Below are 20,156 nucleotides of genomic sequence, written 5' to 3'. Positions count from 1 at the left end.
TGCAGAATGGTGCTTTCTCTAATTGCAGCGTTACAGCACCTTCGGTCTTGCTGGAACACTGGAAAGGTGGAGAGCACGTCCTTGCCTCTTGCCCTTATTGTTTCCTATTGTCTACGATTTTTATTTTTCTACTCTCCTTTTCGAACCTGCTGATATTTTCAGCCTCCACTGCCTTCTGTGGCAAAAAGTAGTTCAGTTGCACTGTGTCAAGAAGTATTTTCCTTTTTCCCATTTTAAACTACTTCCTATGCTTTAAAGTTTTACCGAATGCACATTAGTTCTGGTGATGCAGGGTTTGGTGAACAACAGCTCTGCATTCACCTTATCTTCGTGTCTTCACGATTTCATAATATTTTATCACTGAGATGCCTTCTACCCCTGCGACCTTCTCTCCAAATTGGACAGTCCCAGCCTTTTATGTCTCTTCTCAGTTGCCCTATCGCCTCGGTGACTTTAGCTGGTCTTCTCTTTACCCTCCCTGACTCCAACGAATCCTTCCTGAGATGTGGAGACCAGAAGAGCTTGCAGTGCTCAAGACAGGGCACACTGAGGTTTATACAGAGGCAAAATGATGCCCTCTGTCTTGTACTCAGCGTCCTTGCTCATGACACCCAGGACATTGTTGGCTTTTTAGCTGCTGTCTGCTTTGAGCAGATCATCTCCCCGAGCTGTCAGTGGTGACCCCGGTGCAGCTCCTGAGTTGTTTTGGCTGGTCCCAGGTTCAGCCATGCTGTGGGCAGGGTCTGGAGAGGGCTTTGAGCTCGGTGCTCGCTCCCCTCCTGCAGCGGCAGGAAGGCGGCTGCAGGATTGGCGCTCCTGCCTTCGGGCCATCACTCGTTGTGTCCTCATTCAGGTACAGCGTGTCTGGACTGTGCGCTGGAGTTGCTCATAGGTTCTTAAAATCCCACATGCATTTCAAGATGTACAAGTAGCAACATGTCACATTCAAAATTTCCCAGAGCCCATTTTATTACACTTAACCTTAAAGGTTAACCATCTTATTGCTTCATGATTGAAAATCTTCCAAGCAGGAAACACTGAAAACCACCTTATTTGACATAAGTGGAGACATCTGAGTTTTTTTGGACTGGGAAAGGGGGAAACGAGGGTTAAAAATCACATGCAAAACAGAAGATCTAATCCAATTTTTGTCACAGTCCTCTCATGATACTCTCAGCAGTGTAATTCAATGCACGGTGTCTCTTTACCCACAAAAAGGAAAAAATAATTATTTGCCCCCCCAAGAGTAGAATTAGGCTAAATCTTTTAACATTTTTAAAGTGCTTTCAAGTCTTTGCTTGCTGTACAAACACAAGATTTGCTAATACCATTCACCACGTATTGCTATCTAAAGCTTTGGAGAGGAAGTAAGCAAGTTAAGAAAGTCTGAGCTGTCAAAATATTTGTTACAAGGAGTTCTCATGTTCTTTCCAAGTATGATTCATTTTCTTCTATAAGCATATTTCTGCCTGCTTTGTTTAACATTGCGTTCTGCATAACTTTGTATCGCAGAGCTGTAGGCTAAAATGCATTGTGACAGATATCAGGCTGCTTGATTAAAGTCATTCCAGGATTTTAAAATTTCAGAAAAATTCTGCTTTTTTTTTTTTTTTTTCCAGTGTTTGGTCCCTTTTACTTACAGGAAAACAAGACCAAAGAAATAATATATTTAAAAAGGACAGGTAACACAAGGGCACAAGTTTGTAACAACTGCCCTGTCTGTTGTTTCATCCAGAAAATGTTTTGAACCACAAAGGTTTCTCTGTGAACAGCCTAAAGCTCACTAAACTGACCGCTTTTTGTCCCCAAACCATGGCCAAGCAGCTTAGCAGATTTAAAACACCATTAGTAGTTGCATTTATTTTCAGTGGCATAAGGTGCTCATTTTGACCTCTCACAACGGCAAGGCATGTCCATAATGTCCCAGTATAGGCACCACCATTCAAAGTATTATGACTCGGTGTTCAGCAGCATTTAATTTTCTTTCACAGTTAGTTGTATTCTATTTGAGCCTCACATTTTTGCAGCTGGTGGAGGAGGGACAATTTGGTGATATTTCCTGTAACATTAGCACAGACCAACATTCACGGTTTTATCTAGAGGTTTGCTTTACTTGGTCTTTTTGCGAGAGCCCAGCTATTGCAAACAAATTATTTTCTAAGAATCTCTGCATTGTTTCAATAACAACATAAGCACCTAACTCTACAACAAACATGAAAGGAAAATTGGGCACATCCAGAGCTGCCAAGGTTACCAACCTAATGCCCAGTGCACAGTTTTACTGCTCTGGCTGTAAGGAAGGAGGTCCAGGTATTATGTGAACATGTCTTGCATGACGTGTTGCCGTCCTTTATTGGAGTGGTTTGGATAACTGACAAGGTTTTCCAAATGAAAAGATGTTAAAAAATGTCCACCAAATACAACCCTAAGACAAATTTCCAGAGAATCCAGGAGACATACAGAGGACAGGGAGTCGTTGTCTATGCAGATTTGTATCTTTATCAATGATCTGGATGAGGGGATCAAGTGCACCCTCAGTAAGTTTGCAGGTGACACCAAGTTGGGGGGGAGTGTTGATCTGCTTGAGGGTAGGAAGGTTCTACAGAGGGATCTGGACAGGCTGGATTGATTGTCCGAGGCCAATTGTATGAGGTGCAACAAGGCCAAGTGCCAGGTCCTGCGCTTGGGTCAAAACAACCCCATGCAACACTACAGGCTTGGGGAAGAGTGGCTGGAAAGCTCCCCAGCGGAAAAGTACCTGGAGGTGTTGTTGACAGCCAGCTGAATATGAGCCAGCAGTGTGCCCAGGTGGCCAACAGGGCCAATAGCATCCTGGCTTGTATCAGCAATAGTGTGGCCGGCAGGACTAGGGAAGTGATTGTCCCCCTGTGCTCAGCACTGGTGAGGCTGCACCTCAAATACTGTGTTCAGTTTTAGGCCCCTCACTAAAAGGACATTGAGGTGCTGGAGTGTGTCCAGAGAAGGGCAATCAAGCTGGCGAAGGCTCTGGAGCCCAGGTCTTCTGAGGAGCGGCTGAGAGGACTGGGGTTGTTTAGCCTGGAGAAAAGGAGGCTGAGGAGAGACCTTATGACTCTACAACTACCTGAAAGGAGGTTGTAGCGAGGTGGGTGTTGGTCTCTTCTGCCAAGTTACAAGTGATAGGACGAGGGTAAATGGTCTGAAGTTGCGCCAGAGCAGGTTTAGGTTAGACGTTATGAAAAATTTCTTCGCTGAAAGGGTTGTCAAGCATTGGAAGAGGCTGCCCAGGGAAGTGGTCGAGTCCCCGTCTCTGGAGGTATTTAAAAGATGGGTAGATGTGGTGCTTAGGGACATGGTTTAGTGGTGGACTTGGCAGTGCTAAGTTAACAGTTGGACTATATGGTCTGAAAGGTCTTTTCCAACCTAAATGATTCTATGATTCTGTGATTCTATACCTATTCTACTTTTAGTTTGTTTTACCCCAGCAGACCTTTACTCCCGTGAGTCATCCTGATGCCTTTATTAGAGTGACTCACTGAAGTAAGGTCAGCTCCTCATGCTCTGATTGAAGGGCAGGGGGTATTTGTAATGCAGTTAAGCTCGCAAGAGCACAAAGCCAAGTCAGTGAGAGTTTTGCTCGGCAATTCCTAAGGTACTTTTGAAAAATTTCCATTTACTGGACAACAGTCCAATGAAGTCATAGGGAATTTCCCCATGGTCTGTTGTAGGCTTTGGATTAAGACTAAGTTGTGTAAGCAAAGTTGCTATAAAATGTTTTAGAGAGTTAAATATAAAAACCTAGTATGAGAGAGTTCAGGAAGTAAGTTTGATTGAACAAATTGGTATAAGAAATGAGAACGTTGTTGAATACAGCTTGTAATAGCACTGGCAGCTCATGAAGTAGGAATTTCCATTGGGAGAAGAAAGGAAGGGAGCGAGCCCCTTGGCTGCGGGAGCTCACCATGGGACTGGACTCTGGCTCTGGTCCTGGAAATGTTGGGCTAACTCATGGAGGCCCTGCACGGAGGCAAAACTGAGCTTGGAGCCTGCCCTGCCATGAGAGAGGTTGTCAGGTTTGATTCTACCAGGAGAGATAAAGAGGGAGCAATATTGACATAGGCTGGCTAATCAGGAAAAGCCCAGCGCTAAGCAATGCAATCAGGGACACAAATCTGTGCCTTAGTAAGACTGGAGCTGTAGGAAAACCTGTATCAGTCAGCAAAGCACTTAGTGATGAAAGGTGATTTAATAAAAGACTGAATTTATGTTCCTGCAAGGGCAGGAAATAAGCCCCGTGATAGCGGATATTAAACTGATGCCACCATTGCTTTCCACTGAAAGCTGGTTCTGTCGGCACTTGCTTTGTTTTGCTCGTTCCCCATTTTTCTTGCAGTAGAGAAGTCTGTAAATGAAGTGCCAAACCTATGAGTTTACTCCTCTGTAAGTGGGGATAAGTTACAGTCCACGTTGCACGGACATGGAGCATTAGCAGCACTTGGCAGCGTTATCGCTCCATTCATCTCATGCCTTTTTCCTTTAAGGAGCTGAGGTCCGAGGTGGAGCTGGAGGTATTGGGAGAGACAGAAGGGCTCAATCTCTCTTTCACGGCCATCTGTAACAATGGGACCTTTTTTCCACATCAGAGGAAATGCTCTCATGTGAAAGTGGGAGACACAGTAAGTAAAGAACAAATTCCCAAAAGACATAGGAAGTCCAGAGAATTCAGGACACCGGGGTAGAGAGTTTGCCCTTTATTAAACAATCCTCCTCCAAACACGTTACAAAAAAGCAGGCGGTACCTACAACCCTCTTGTTCTGTCCCCCGCGTCTGCTTCCAGAGTCCTCTGCAGCTCTGGACAGCCACCGCTCTCTCTTCCAGGTCTCTTTCAACGTGACCGTAAGTTTCTCCTCATGTGAAAAAACCAGAAGGCATATTGTGATAAAACCAGTGGGGCTCAGTGACGTGCTGGAAATGGAGATTCATCCCCAGTGCAGCTGTAACTGCCAGGCAAAGGCTGAGCTGAACAGCCCAAAATGCAACAAGGGGAAAGGATCGTTCGAGTGCGGGGTGTGCATCTGCAGCCCGGGGCATGTGGGGCCGCACTGCGAGTGCGACGAGAGCTCCCTCGGCGCCAGCTCCTGCAAGGGCTCGGCAGAGCAGAGCTCCTGCAGCGGGAGAGGCGACTGCTACTGCGGGCAGTGCGTCTGCCACCCCTCCCCGTACGGAAGGGTGTACGGGCCACGCTGCGAATGCGACGACTTCTCCTGTGTGAGGCACAGAGGGCTCCAGTGTGGAGGTACGGTCCCTTGGTGCTGTCTCTAATCTCTGCGGTTTAGAGCCTTGCGGTCTCACTCTTCGCCATGAGCTTGTGAATCTGTGTTTCCCTCATACGTTCAGTTGCAACTGATTCTGTGTAAAGTGTAATTTACCATTTCTGAATGATCTTTAGCCTTAAAACAAGAGACAATTTTTAACCCTATTTTCAAATTTAAAAATGCGACACCTTTAACCACGCCATAGCCAGTCTAAGTTGGTGTGGAGCATGTCAGCTACCATCACACCGGGTCAGACTTTCAATGGCTGTAGGTGACTGTAGCTCCAAGGAAGTTTAGGTAAGCACATTGACATACATTGGTGTTAGCCAGTGTACGATTTCACTCTGACACAATTATCAAAGCATAGCCATCTGAATTAATTAATCTTAATTAATCACTATTCAGGTAATTACGATATTTTTATAATTTTAACCCAGTAACCTCAATGATTCTTGGTTTATCATAGCAAGATACGATCAGAATTTGAGAACTTGTATTCGTAATTTTTTTCCTGGGCTATACCATTATAAATCAGAAGTGATTCTATTGAAACAATGGGAATGGCATTAAACTGGCAGGAACCAGCAATGAGATTGTGCTGAATAGATAGGCTGAAATTATGCTGCTATGAGTGAAAGAGGATTTACCCATTAGGTTGTGCACTGTTTGGAGATAAGATCTGTGCGGAGGACTCCAGTGAAGAGAATGGAGCTGTGCTGGCTTACAGCCAGCCTAAGTGAAAATTTGATCCTCTGGCTTAAAACTGAAAATGCTGGGGGAGGAAGAAGGATGTTTAAGAGAGAGAAGAGTTGGAGAGAGGCAAATAGCTGCTATTAAGGAGAATGATTTTAAAGGCCATTGTTCAGATCCTTATTAAGAGACTTATTTGAAGTATAATAAATGTTTTCCCAGGCAATGGTGACTGCGATTGTGGGGAATGCATGTGCCACAGCGGATGGACCGGTGAATACTGTAACTGCACAACGGACACCAGCGCCTGCATTGCTGAGGATGGGACGCTGTGCAGCGGGAGAGGCGAATGTGTCTGCGGATCGTGCGCTTGCACCCATCCGGGGGCTTCAGGCCCAACCTGTGAAAAATGCCCTCTCTGCGGTGACCCTTGCAGTTCCAGGCGGTAATGTGCTGGTTTCTGATGTTTGTGTCATCCAGGAATCTATTCCCTATACTGCCCCAGCAGAGTGCTTACTGCTGCTGCTGTAAATTGGATTTACAGACCAGAACCCAAATGCTTCTTTGCCTTTTGAGAGAGGTAGTCGTAACTCATACATCAACCATGTATCAGCATTAGTCTTGCACAAAATAACTTTATGGAAAACAATTTAATCACTTTCAAGCAGCACAAGTAAAACCTCACACTTCCACTGCTGTCCCTGGCTGTACAACTAATCAGAATGGTGGTCTTATATGATAATGTCAGACAAAAACAGATGAACCTCCTTCCAGTCCACAGTACAGAATGGAAACACCCCAGCACAGCTGCTACAGCAAAAATGAGGACTCACAGAAAAATCTGGCATTTGTATTACCATTCTCATGCATATGAATTAATAAGGTCACGCTGTCTGCTCAAGCTTTACACATGTGCAAATTCATAGTCCAAATGCAGTTAAGCTTGGCTGAATTAAAGAGGCCCAACTATGATAAACTAGGTCATAGTCTGTGGATGAAATCAGTGGGTAGCTGTATGTCATGTGTAAGTTGATGATAAATTGATTGTAAATGGTGAAGTGTCTCCCGTTCACTGAGCATACAAAATTTATGTAGCTCTCCTGCTGCGATGCATGGTGTATGCTACAGTGCATGATAGGGAAAGCAACCAAAAATATGTGTGACATAAAACTGACCACTCTAAGCACACCCATGCTTATGCTGGTATTACGTGAGCTCTTGCAGGGCTAAGGTCAGACCCAAATGAGCAGGCTTCAATAGAAATTTAAGCTAGAAGTTGAATTAGGCTTCACAGAATACGTTACTAATGACCCTGGTTTTGCTTGCTGAGCGCCAAGTCAGTGTAAGTTGCATTAATGTTTCATGACGATGTCGTGTCTACTTATTTAGAGCTGAAGCCCATTTCTCTTCCATATCAGCTCTCCACCACTGTATTTTCATGCCTGTCATTGCAGTCTACGCTGTATCTGAGATGAGAAGCTGTTCTGTGGCATGTGGTTTAATCGTCATTGATGTTAGTGTTAAATTTGACCTATAAAACCAAGCCAAAAAGTTTGTTCAAAGCTTTGCTTGAAGTAAAGAGAACTTCTGCAAGCAACGGCTCTAAACACAAAGGACAATGCTGCTTCTTTCCTCTGCCCAACTTGGCAGACACTAAGAAATCTAAAGTTACACATCGGGCATTACATTAGCCTATTCAAACACGTACATCGTATGCAGTGTTAGATCTTTTCTTGTTGCAGTCACTTCCCTTGCTGAAATGCAGGGCAGGGAAAGCCAAAAGAGAGAGAACATTGGGAATACCTGGGTAAGGTAACCAAGAGAGCTGAAAGACTAGGTCAGAGGGGATTGAGATTAATGGCTAGGCAGCTGAGAAAGAGTGGCAGTATGAGAAACATGGCAAATATGACAAAACCACCACCAACACTGAATTTCTCTCCATGAGATAGAGGCTATCCCATTACCTGTTTGATTTTACCATTCACCATCTCCAAAGAGAGCAATAAGGTCATCTCTGTCCCACGAAGACATTCTCAGCAGCCTCGGCATATTCCCATGGATATATGTAACAACAGGAGATGGCCAGGGGTTTTTTTGGATGTTTTGTTGCAGTTCTTCTCTTTCCTTTTCTTTAAGAAGTCAGTCCTTCAGGCTGTTTCTTTGAGTCTCAGCCCCTCAATCTGGCTGAAGCTATTTGTGAAGAATCAGCAAGATACATCTTGCATCAAAAATTCTCATATACCAACTCTGTTCATTGTTTCCTTTTTCCATGAATGAACTCTGGATTTATTAAAATCCTCATTGAATTTCTGGGGGGATTTTCAGAGACTGCTAAAGGAATCGGTTTAGCATCTGTGTTTTTAAATGGTATTTCTGTCATTTCACCATTAAATAAGGTAAATAATTTCCCAGTAAATTGCGTGAGTATAATTAGATCTAAGTAATTAATTCCTGAGACAAGTAATCACATCCCAGAGACAGACATCTGTAGAGACACCTGAATAGTGTGTTAATACATTATCCAGTAGACTTTCAACAAAGGAAGACTTACGGTAGGTGCCCCAGCTTGATCTCCCTGAAGCCGATTTCAATATTGCTCATCTGACAGGCATTCCTCCGGCTGGTATTTAGTGTGAGCTAATTTTGAAAATGAATGTTACGTGTGAGTAACCCCATGTCTTTGATAGACCTACATGAATAATGTTGCCTGGGGTTCTGTCTGGTAGCTAATAAGCTGGGAGAGAAAAGAGGACAAGAGAGAGCTTATCCACAATACCTTTATTCAGGTGGGGTTTTTTGGGTTTGGTTAGGGGTTTTTTTTTTTTGGTAGCAATACCTATCATATTTCTGAGAATAGCACAGGACCTTTTGTTTAGCTTCTTTTTAAAATGCAGATGCATATGCACGGGCTTTTATATTGTTCCTTTGTGACAGGCAGAGATTGATGAGCCGCTGAATTATTTTCTGCAGGAGCTGTGTGGAATGTCACTTGGCTTCCGATGACAAGTCACTGGGAGAATGCAGTGAAAAATGCAAATTGGTTGATGCAATCGTCAGCACTGCAGAGGGTTAGTATGCTCAATCTTCCTTTTCTGCGTGCGTGTAATTAGTGATAGTTTCCACTTTCAGTAATTTTGTATTTGAAAGTAGCCTTGTTTTTCTGCTGTGGAATTATATTAGGGGTCATAAGGCAATTGCTGTCTGTCTACGGTTCTTCTGTGGTAAGTAGGAAATGCGGATCAGGGCTGGTATTACCCCTCCAGGTTAATTAACTCATTGGATCACACCTACTTTCTAAGCAGTTTATGTAAGAAAGGACAGAATTTAATAAATACCAGTCTCTGCAAATCAGTGGCTGGTGAAAGCCCCTGAGGCTAAGTCATGCCTGCACCATGAGTTCCAGCGTGACTTCTTTTACCATACAAATGCAAAACCTGACTCCAGTCCTTATGCAGACTCTTGATTACAGTCAGCAACTAGACACAGCCCTTTAACCTGTGGCAAAGATGTTCTGCTTTTTGTCAGGTTTTATTAAGACATTCTTAGTATCCTAGAGGCTAAGAACATCTTTCAGTTGCTCGTTGTAATTCAAAACTGCCCTTCATCAATGCGAACTTCTGGAACAGGAATTAACCTTGAATAAAATAGTACTTTCAGGAAAAAAACCCCAACTTTAAATGAAATACTACATCAAAGTCTTTTCTTTCCTGTAGAGGAAGGTGCTTGCCTGTACAGTAAGCAGCCTGTATTTATTCTTATAGCAGTTCTAACCCCAGTCCTATGGCAAAATGCAATTGGTAGGTGCGGCAGGGCATAGGTGCATTATATCCACACCACAGATGTAAACATAAGCATTAAATCAGAAAAATGTAAAAGTTAGGATGGCAATGCAGAATGCTGTACGCGCTTCTAAGGATTGTGCCTGCAAACTGTTGGAAGCCCATCCAGAGCTGCATGCATGTATAAATTTTGCTGATACGCATCTTTCCAACAAAGCTACACCTTTTGGATCTGATGAGATTACGCCATAATATAGAGCTCAAAAGTTGCAAATATTGGCTTTGTAAGGAAAACTGATTCTAATTTTGTATTTTTATTAAAATTATTATTATGCTTTGCCTTTCTAGGCATCAGTATTTTTTTATAAATGTAAAAATGTCTTTACAAGCTTTGAAAACATGCGAGCACTTTTATTGTATCTGTGTACTTAGTAAAGTTTCCAGGTTGCTATTGCCAGATGGCAGATATTTGTAGCTAGGAATATATAAAACATTCTACTTTCAAATATAATGAATACTGATGAAGAGCAGGAACAGTCACTTACATGGCTCTGTTCCCACACACAGAGGTCACAGGAATATGGGCAGGACAACATCACCTCCTGTTCCTGCTTATTTCCTTTTTTTCACGTCCTGTGCTTCCCTGATTGGCACTGTCAGCTAATTCTTTAGCTTTAAAATTTATTTGGAGCAGTTACAGCAACTGCTATAGTGAAGGCTGGATAACTGTTCCCATCCTAACCCCTCAAAAAAAAAAAACAAAAAAACCCAAACAAAAAACCCCAGCTGTTGCAAACTGTGTTTCATCTTAAATGCTTGCATAACAGCTCAAGGGACTGGTTTTGGCATGGAGGTAGTCTCATTAAGAAGTCCTGCGGGGGAAAAAAAAAATCTTGAAAATAATAATAATAATAAAAAAATCCTAAAATCAAAACTGCATTACCTAAACTGGCAAAGATGTTCTGCTTTTTGTCAGGTTTTATTAAGACATTCTTAGTATCCTAGAGGCTAAGAACATCTTTCAGTTGCTCGTTGTAATTCAAAACTGCCCTTCATCAATGCGAACTTCTGGAACAGGAATTAACCTTGAATAAAATAGTACTTTCAGGAAAAAAACCCCAACTTTAAATGAAATACTACATCAAAGTCTTTTCTTTCCTGTAGAGGAAGGTGCTTGCCTGTACAGTAAGCAGCCTGTATTTATTCTTATAGCAGTTCTAACCCCAGTCCTATGGCAAAATGCAATTGGTAGGTGCGGCAGGGCATAGGTGCATTATATCCACACCACAGATGTAAACATAAGCATTAAATCAGAAAAATGTAAAAGTTAGGATGGCAATGCAGAATGCTGTACGCGCTTCTAAGGATTGTGCCTGCAAACTGTTGGAAGCCCATCCAGAGCTGCATGCATGTATAAATTTTGCTGATACGCATCTTTCCAACAAAGCTACACCTTTTGGATCTGATGAGATTACGCCATAATATAGAGCTCAAAAGTTGCAAATATTGGCTTTGTAAGGAAAACTGATTCTAATTTTGTATTTTTATTAAAATTATTATTATGCTTTGCCTTTCTAGGCATCAGTATTTTTTTATAAATGTAAAAATGTCTTTACAAGCTTTGAAAACATGCGAGCACTTTTATTGTATCTGTGTACTTAGTAAAGTTTCCAGGTTGCTATTGCCAGATGGCAGATATTTGTAGCTAGGAATATATAAAACATTCTACTTTCAAATATAATGAATACTGATGAAGAGCAGGAACAGTCACTTACATGGCTCTGTTCCCACACACAGAGGTCACAGGAATATGGGCAGGACAACATCACCTCCTGTTCCTGCTTATTTCCTTTTTTTCACGTCCTGTGCTTCCCTGATTGGCACTGTCAGCTAATTCTTTAGCTTTAAAATTTATTTGGAGCAGTTACAGCAACTGCTATAGTGAAGGCTGGATAACTGTTCCCATCCTAACCCCTCAAAAAAAAAAAACAAAAAAACCCAAACAAAAAACCCCAGCTGTTGCAAACTGTGTTTCATCTTAAATGCTTGCATAACAGCTCAAGGGACTGGTTTTGGCATGGAGGTAGTCTCATTAAGAAGTCCTGCGGGGGAAAAAAAAAATCTTGAAAATAATAATAATAATAAAAAAATCCTAAAATCAAAACTGCATTACCTAAACAAAAAAAAAAATTAAAGTAGTATAACAACTAGACTACCACATCATATTTAAGACAGATTATTGAGCAACTTCATATGGCAGCATACTGCTTCTTTCTGCTCTATATTTCAGTTGCTTTATTGCTTCAAAGCTTTTTGAAAGCTAGAAGTAGCTCTCGGTTAAATAAAATATTAGCACTTAAAGATTTACTTTCTCTTCTGCATGCATACACTGCAACGCAATGACTGGAACTGTGAAGCTTTACATTGCCCTCTCTCCTGGGAATGCCTGGTTTAGCCTCTGAGCTGTGCCTTTCACCTCCTCTGCTTCGGTTCTGTGGGTGCTGGGGTCTCTCCTCCTGTTCCCTCATCCTGGGGTCTCCCCAGGGTCACTGGGGTGGCCACGATGCGGGCAGCCTCTCCGCCTGGGATCCAGCAGGGTACGGGATTGCACAGCAGCTCTGGAGGTGCTGGTGGCTTCACATTTGCTGGGCTTATCTCCACAGCAGGCATCACTGTTGAATATTTATTTTCATCCATTTTTTAATATTTGAATATTAAATCAGGCTAATCCCCCCTTTGCCAGAGGGGAGTAAGAGGAGCCCTTGTTGCTCTGCTTGCTACCCAGGAGGAACTGCAATTCCTAAAAAGCAGGTCCTGCTGCCACCCCAGCCACAGGGCACCAGGCTGCTCCTGCCACAAGCCCAACAGGAACAGCTCTACACTTTCCTTGGAGAAACTAAGTTTTTCCTACCCATAGTGTTAACACCACACTGATTCCCAGCCCAGCAACAACATGGATGCTGGAGCCTGAATAAACCCCTCTGTCAGCACTGCTCTGTTGTTCTGACACAAGGCGAGATGAAACTGTTCAAAATAAGCATTTTGTTGAGCAAAAGGCAAAGAAGGAAAAGCATAATGATGATTAAATTTACAGGCAATTTTTTTTTACTTAAATATTTTCTCTAAGTATCGGTTAGGAAATAGTCCTTCACACTTCGAGGCTCCAACTTGCCACTGTTACCCAGTGGGACTCCAGTGATTTCAAATACCATTGAAATTAATGAAATTGGGCTGCAAGCAGAAGTGGGAAAAGTATGATGATTTACTGAAGAATGCAGAAAAGTATACAGGTGTAAATTATATGAGTTTACCTAGGCAAATTTTTGTGCTGATGAATTGAAAATAATATTTGCAATCATCTCTCTTAGTGATCCCTCATCCTACAAATAACATCAGAGAAGTAAAAATACTAAGCATAAGCTGGGTTCTGAATAGCTTGAACTTGCATCTTTGCTTTCATTTCTACATCTTTGTACGTAATCAGATTTCCGCTCCCCTTGGTCTCAAATTATGACATTAAATTTTAAACTACAATTTTAAAATAATATATTTGCTGTTACCGCCTTCTGGGTGATATTTCGAACATGCCTGCACCTTTTTCTCTGCCTTCAGGATAGCTAACAACTAACCTTTTCCTTCCTTTTTTTTTTTTTTTTTTTTTTAAAAAAAAAAAAAGCAAGCTAATATTCTTTGGATCTGCTTGCTTAAAAGAGTTGGGAAACAGCAAATATTGCAAAACTTGTGACAGTGTTACTGCAATTGTGACCTGGCAATGAGCACCATTAATTCAGCACGCTCGGTCTGCAGTTTGTGGCCCTCCTAACAAACCCCAAATCCTGTTAAATCAGCAAGTCTTGTCTGCCTGTCACCTTGACAGATAACACACTGCTCTGCCACCAAGGACAGGCAACTGGTTAAGTACAAGATTATCAGAAATCAAGTGCGTGTTTCTATTAAAATCCAACCAGATAACAAGCAGAGAAAAGGACTGTAGGGTAGTCAACTATCTATACTTTTATATTTTCTGTGGTGTTTAATAGTGTTTTCTAGAAGACTAGCTCTTATAATAATAAGCAATATGAAAAAAAAGAAAAAGGTGAGCACTTATTTCTTTATGTACCATAGGTTTCTTTAAAATCCATATTCCTCTCTGATGCCTACTTCGTATTTCATTACTCTTCACATTAAAGTTTGAGGACTTAAGATTCTTAGCACAGCTGCTTATGAAATTTCAGTAAGTTTTGAATGGGTAAGAAATAATGGAGACTGACAATTATTTTTAAACAAATGTTTGAGAAGTTTACTGGTTTTTTCTTACCTCTAAAAATAAAACCTAAGAAGTTTTTCCAAAAAGGTATTGAAAAGCATACCTGGATTTCCAGTGCTATTCAAATCGTGGGTTATATGGAAACACAATAAGGGTTCACATTATTGCACACAGTTAAGAGGTCAGATATTTTTGCTCTGTAAAAATATGATACAATGGTTATGCCCCAAAATCACGGCATTTCTAGCCCTGGACCTGTAGTGTTCGATCGTCTTATTTGCTTTATATCGTCCCTCACAGCCAGCTTCCTCCTGTCTCCCTGTTCCCTTTGCATGAACTTTTCTCAGCAGAAAAGGTTTCCCAGTTAGGAACCACCGGGGGGGTGGGGAAAAAAAAAAAAGGATTAGGTTTTTGTGCAGATTTACATTAAATGGAGAGACAAATGAATGGGGGCAGACTGTTGCCTCAGGTCACTTTTTATCCCCCCCCTCCCCCCGACTTGCATTACCAAGTTCCCAGAATTGGGATCCCAGGTTTCTGTTATTAATCTATATTTACTGTTGTGACAGTACTGGACACAGGGCTAATCTTTGAGAGGGCTCTTGTGGAAGAATTAATGGCAGCCCTTTTAGCAGTATCCATTGCTGTTCGATGTACCTATATCTACTTCTGAAACGTAATCTAGGCAGGGTAGGAGAAGCTGTAAACCAAACACCGTATTGTTTACTTTGGCCTGTAGTCGGGGACTGTTGCATTTCCTAGGCAGCTGGTGGTTAAGCATCGTGGAGGCACCTTCAATTCATTGAAAATCACCGTACGCTAGATGAATAAGGTGCACTAGATGGTCAGGGCAGATTGACAACACCTGGATCAGTTCTCGGAAATGCAAGTGAAAAATCAGAAGCAAAACAAAACTTGGGTTGGAAGAAAAGTTGTTAAATTTAGTAGAAATTCTGAGGATATTTCTGCTTTCATCTTTCATTCTCTGTCATCCACAGCCGAGGCTGTGGCAAACGTGATGCCAGCAGTTTCTCTTGTTACTACATGTTAAATTTCATCTGATCTGATGAATTACTTCTTTCCCTCCCTCTGTAGATTATTCAGAGGATAAATCCATTCCCTGCTCTTTGCAGGGGGGAAATGAATGTATAACCACATTTCTACTGGCTATGGATGAACAGGGAAGGACGGTCATTCACAGCATAGAACAGAAAGGTAAGCGGTGAAAATTGCTTTTTCTATGTGAAATCTGATTTAAAAACACAGGCAGGCTGAGCTAACTAGAAGCTGAGCTCTTTTAAGCAGCACTGCATCTCCTTGTGTTTGCAGCTCTCCTCTGCCCAGCCAAAAGAGCCCCTCCTCAGGTACTTACTTAATGTGGTAGTGAAATAAGTCCTTGGCCTTTCATGAAAGATGGGCAGAATGGTCCCTGGGCTGCAAGAGTAAGTCAACTTTTCTGAAGCCCTGTGCAACTCTAAGGTGATGATACCAAATGTCATTTGCATTATATGAGAAAACTATAATTCACTTTGAAATGACATATATTTCATAGATGGACAAATATCCAAAAGACTATCTGATCAGGTATACCTGATGAAATTCTAAAATATATTATAATATTTTGTATATATATATAAAATTTCATTTAATGTTGCAGTATCTTTAAGTTTTGAATATTTTGCGTAACTAACAGATATTCAACAGATCTCTTTATATCCTCTCATTTAACATTACTTCTTTATTGTTTCACTACCGATTTTTCATGAAAGCTCCTGATCACATAGGACAGGAGAGAACACAGACACTGCTTTTCAGCGGCCGAACAGTTCAGTTTCCAGGCAATAAAAATGCTTTTTTTTTTTTTTTTTTTTTTTTTTTTTGTTTTGGACACACCCAGTGCCTTGGTGCTGAGTGGTAGTTATGTTTTAGGGAAAGCCATGCAGATCTGTAACCTCTTTCTGTTGGCACAAACAGTGTTTATTTATTAACCCTTTGCATAGCCTTCCTCTAGCGTACATGTGAGAATGAAAGTGATTTCACAGCGCAGAGAAGCGGTTTCTACCATACGAACAGTAGTCTGGTTTTGTATAGGTTGTAACCAAGCTAGTAGTAAAGAAGCACATCCCTTTGTAAACTGCACCCCTAAAACTAAAGCATTTAAGGGTAAGATTCTTCTCTTTATTAAATACATCTACTATGCATTTTAAGTAGATCTGAAGGGAAAAAAAAAGTGTAAGAAATATCTCAAGGAAGGCACAGTTCATTAAACACAGTGTAGTGGCCCTCCCACAACTCTTCCATAACCAGCTTTGCTGTCGCCTGCTGTTCTGCTCCTGGGCCTCGAAACTACTGTGCTGTGGCGGCTCCAAGACGCGCAAACGTGAAATGAGATGAGACCGCCAGAAATCCTCCAGAAATTGATTTCATTTATGGAACCGAAGTCAAAACAGCACCAGTAGCCAGAGTGTTAACCCACTAAAATGGGTTAATTGAGGACATGAAGCAAAAAAAGTAATGTGAAATACAATCATATAAGCCAAATAAGACTGAAATGATTTTTTCAATGTCCTTAAACAATGGCTCAGCAGAAATATTGTAAAATAGTAGCGTTCACTAACTTTCATGAGCAATACTTTTTAATACTCAAATAACCAAACTTCCTTGTGTTTTGGCGAAGCAAATACTTCAGTTTTAACTTTGACTCTCTGAAGTATTGTATGATAAAATCTATTGCAGAACGTGAAATGCAAAATCGTTTCAAATTGTTCAGTCCAACGTTTTCTGCAAGTCTAATGGATTTTTTTCCTTATTGTTTTCATGAGTGAAATCCAGCTTCCTCTATTGGTGACTTCACCCTGATATGGATCTCACCAGAATCTTTTCCTCTGCAACACACGGAAAATCACTTAATTGAAGTAGAGCCCCAGGCGTAACACTGTAAAATTCATAATCTTGCCAACTCAGCCCTGTTTTTTCAAATTGTATTGACACAGATCTGAAAATAATTTTCTAACTTTTCTCTTCAGAATCTGGCTCTGTATCCAGCAGCTGCTAATCGACATGGTAAAAGGGCAGTGGAAGAAGGTAGCAATTAATTTTTTTAACATTTTAATGCGATATTTTTCAGCCAGTTTCACAAACCCTTTAGCAAGCTCACAGGAGGAAAGAGCATGGACTTGATGGAAAAGGCATGCACAGCTCACAGCAAATGAGAAGCCCAGGATGCCTCTTGGCTGGTTTTAATTGCCTACAATTTGTTGATTGGATATCCACCGTCATAAATGGTTTTGTTTCCACAGATTGCCCGCAGCTTCCGAATATCCCGATGATAATGGTGGGTGTCACCCTTGCTATCCTTCTCATTGGCATTGTTCTACTTTGTATATGGAAATTACTGGTGTCAGTTCAAGACCGAAAAGAAGTGGCCAAGTTTGAAGCAGAAAAATCAAAAGTTAAATGGCAAACGGTACGTTAAATGCATGGATTTTATACGAGGTTCTTTAATTTGGTTGCATGATGCACAACTGCCTTTAAAATTCCTGTCTTGGTTTTGTTCTTTTAAATGGATAGATTTTACTGATAGGTTTTCACTACATTTAGCATTCTATAAAGTAAAATTACAATTTTTTTTTTTAGGGATGAAAAATAGCTAGAGATAGATCTGGTTTAATTTTTTCCATGTATAAAAGCAAGTAGTTGGGTTTTAATTGGTACCTTGCCTTTGATTAATCTTAAAAGTAATTACCAGAGGTGTACCCCTCTTCCCAGAAACAGAGCCCGTTTTAGAAAAGATATTATTGATGGCCTCTGTCACGACGAGAGCACGATCACACAGAGGAGCAATGAATGTAAACTGTCCAAAATGTAGGTGAAAGGACAGAAAAATTCAGGCCTGATATTCTATCTATAGCTTGAGAACCTCTAATGCAAGCTTATACCACATGTTCCCTTTTCTCCTTTCCTTTCTGCCCTTGACTTTCTTTCTCTTCTGCAAAAGCTTTAAGACTTCTGAGGTTCTATGGAAAAAAAAAAAACATGTTGAGTAAGCATTTCTGGTGGGTGTCAGGAGGACAGGCAATATGCTGCAGTTCACCCGATTCCATTCTCGTACAAAGCCCTGTGATTGCAACATTTCTGCAAGGATGGACACTGCCAGCCTTTCAGCTTTTGAGATGGGAAAAATCAGTTACAGGCAAGGCCACTTCAGAAAGTTTTCTTAATCATTTGGGAGACCTAAATATGGTAGGAGGGAAGGATACACTTGATAGAAGCATTTTAATTTTCATTTTTGTTGCAAGAGGAAATGATAGGAAGGGAATGATGCCTGTGGGGCTCAAGCAAGAGGACCGTGATGCGTCACACCTCACTGCTAAGGCACTGTCTTGTGTTTTTAGAATGGTCCAACCACTACATCTGATACACAAATTATATGGGACATACTTGATAAAGTATTGTTTGATCATAGAATCATTTAGGTTGGAAAAGACCTTTAAGATTGTCAATGATGGTGTGCATTACTCTAATCCTGGAGGCAGGTGCAAAGGGAAGCATGTTCCTGACCCTAGACTGGTTTGTGCTGCCTCATACAGACCAGTCTCAATTTCAGAGGCTTGGAATATAAGTGAGCTGCTGAAGGCTATTCTAAAATGATCAAAGGTACAAAATGACTTCTGTACAAAGAATAGACCAGGAGCCCTCACTAGGGAAAAAAAATAGCGGGAGGCGAGTGTGATAATGAACTTTAAAATTACGACTGGGGAAATTGAGATGGGACATTTGCTCACTGACTTTTCCCATAGAAGCACAGTGAGATAGCAGGCTCTAAAGCAGCCAAAAAAACATCATTATGCAACATTTGGTTAAGGCATAGGATTTATTTCCAAAGATATTCTAGATTATAACTGTTTGCATGGATTCAAAACGTCTATAGACAATCCGTAGGAGGAGGACATCCTCTCTGACCCAGGAGGTTTGTGAAACACGTGTTGGCTTTTCCATGGAGAGCCCGCACCACCCGCTGTTGGGAATGAATTGCTCGACCAGGCAGGCAGCTGGCCCAAGATTCTCACAGAGTAGGGAACAAACCATCTTCTCCTGCTCACTGGGATGCAGAGTGCTACCAGCTGGTGCACGTACGACCTGCATCGTAACCCTGGCTCAGGAAACACGGGTCAAAATGACCCCTTTGAGGAAGGGGTACGCGCAAGGCGGTGGGGTGCAGCTACACCTGCTTGCAGTGGAAGCAATGGCAAGATGGGTTAAACACTGCATGACTCAGTTTCTTCTGTTTCTCTCTGGTTTTTTTTTAGGAAACAAATCCACTGTACAGAGGCTCAACAACCACTTTTAAAAATGTAACTTACAAGAACGAAGAAAAGCAAAAAGTGACTGCAGCCTTCTATTAGCACCTCTGGCACTACAAACTTAGCTTTACTGGCAGGAAACCTAAACCCACTTGTTTCTTCTCAGATTACGTGGTATTTGTTTGCAGTTGCAGTGGTATGATCATTCTGTTAGAGAAAATACAACTTGTGTTGGGAAAACTACTGATAACATGTTGGTGGTATAGGTTAGTAGAAATATTAAAAACAAAAAACCCCCTTTAATATTAAAGCCCCCCCATCTTAAAAAAATAGCATCACAAATATTTTTAATTTTCTCATTAATATCAAGGATTAAGAATTATCATATGTAAGCCTATTTTTGTGAAATTAGGTATATACAATGAGCTACTACTTTGTTCATACACACAATCCCATATATTTGTGTTTGGGAATGTACTTGTACCAGTCTATTTTGGTGGGCTGGTTTAAATTTAAAAATATTTTTTGTTTTTTCATGAATTCTGCTTAAAGTACTGAGGTTAGAGGTTCCTTATATTACCTGTGTGACTGAATAACTTTTCATCAGAACCAAGTAGTGTTATTGCCTACCGTCTGTGTGTCTAAGGCATACAGAAACATCTCCTCTCTAATTCTTCTTTCTTGTCTGGTGTCCCTCTTTTCCTCATCCTTGTTGCTCTTCAATGTTCTTTAAGAACCCAGTCCCTGGGGGTTGCTCAAGGAAGGCTAAATCGTGCCCTTACTCACTTGCAGAGTTGTTTTCTGTCCCAAGCACAGACTGCT

The 20,156-nt window shown here is 41.3% G+C and overlaps 1 protein-coding gene across 1 annotated transcript in view; it reads left to right on the top strand.

Annotated features, from left to right (window-relative positions):
- ITGB6 (integrin subunit beta 6) overlaps positions 1-19,436 on the top strand; it is a 34,315-nt gene extending 14,879 nt beyond the window's left edge. The window contains exons 9-15 of the mRNA XM_009641665.2: positions 4,521-4,655; positions 4,859-5,276; positions 6,208-6,430; positions 8,956-9,053; positions 15,127-15,246; positions 17,331-17,497; positions 19,341-19,436. Coding sequence (XP_009639960.1) covers positions 4,521-4,655; positions 4,859-5,276; positions 6,208-6,430; positions 8,956-9,053; positions 15,127-15,246; positions 17,331-17,497; positions 19,341-19,436 — 1,257 coding nt within the window. The remainder of the gene's footprint in view (positions 1-4,520; positions 4,656-4,858; positions 5,277-6,207; positions 6,431-8,955; positions 9,054-15,126; positions 15,247-17,330; positions 17,498-19,340) is intronic.
- Positions 19,437-20,156: the final 720 nt, after the last annotated feature.

The sequence above is a fragment of the Egretta garzetta genome, unplaced genomic scaffold (genome assembly GCF_000687185.1).
Source record: "Egretta garzetta isolate BGI_Z169 unplaced genomic scaffold, ASM68718v1 scaffold577, whole genome shotgun sequence".
Lineage (NCBI taxonomy): Eukaryota > Metazoa > Chordata > Aves > Pelecaniformes > Ardeidae > Egretta > Egretta garzetta.
The sequence above is the reverse complement of the archived record's forward strand: the minus strand, read 5'-3'. Positions and strand labels throughout refer to the sequence as shown.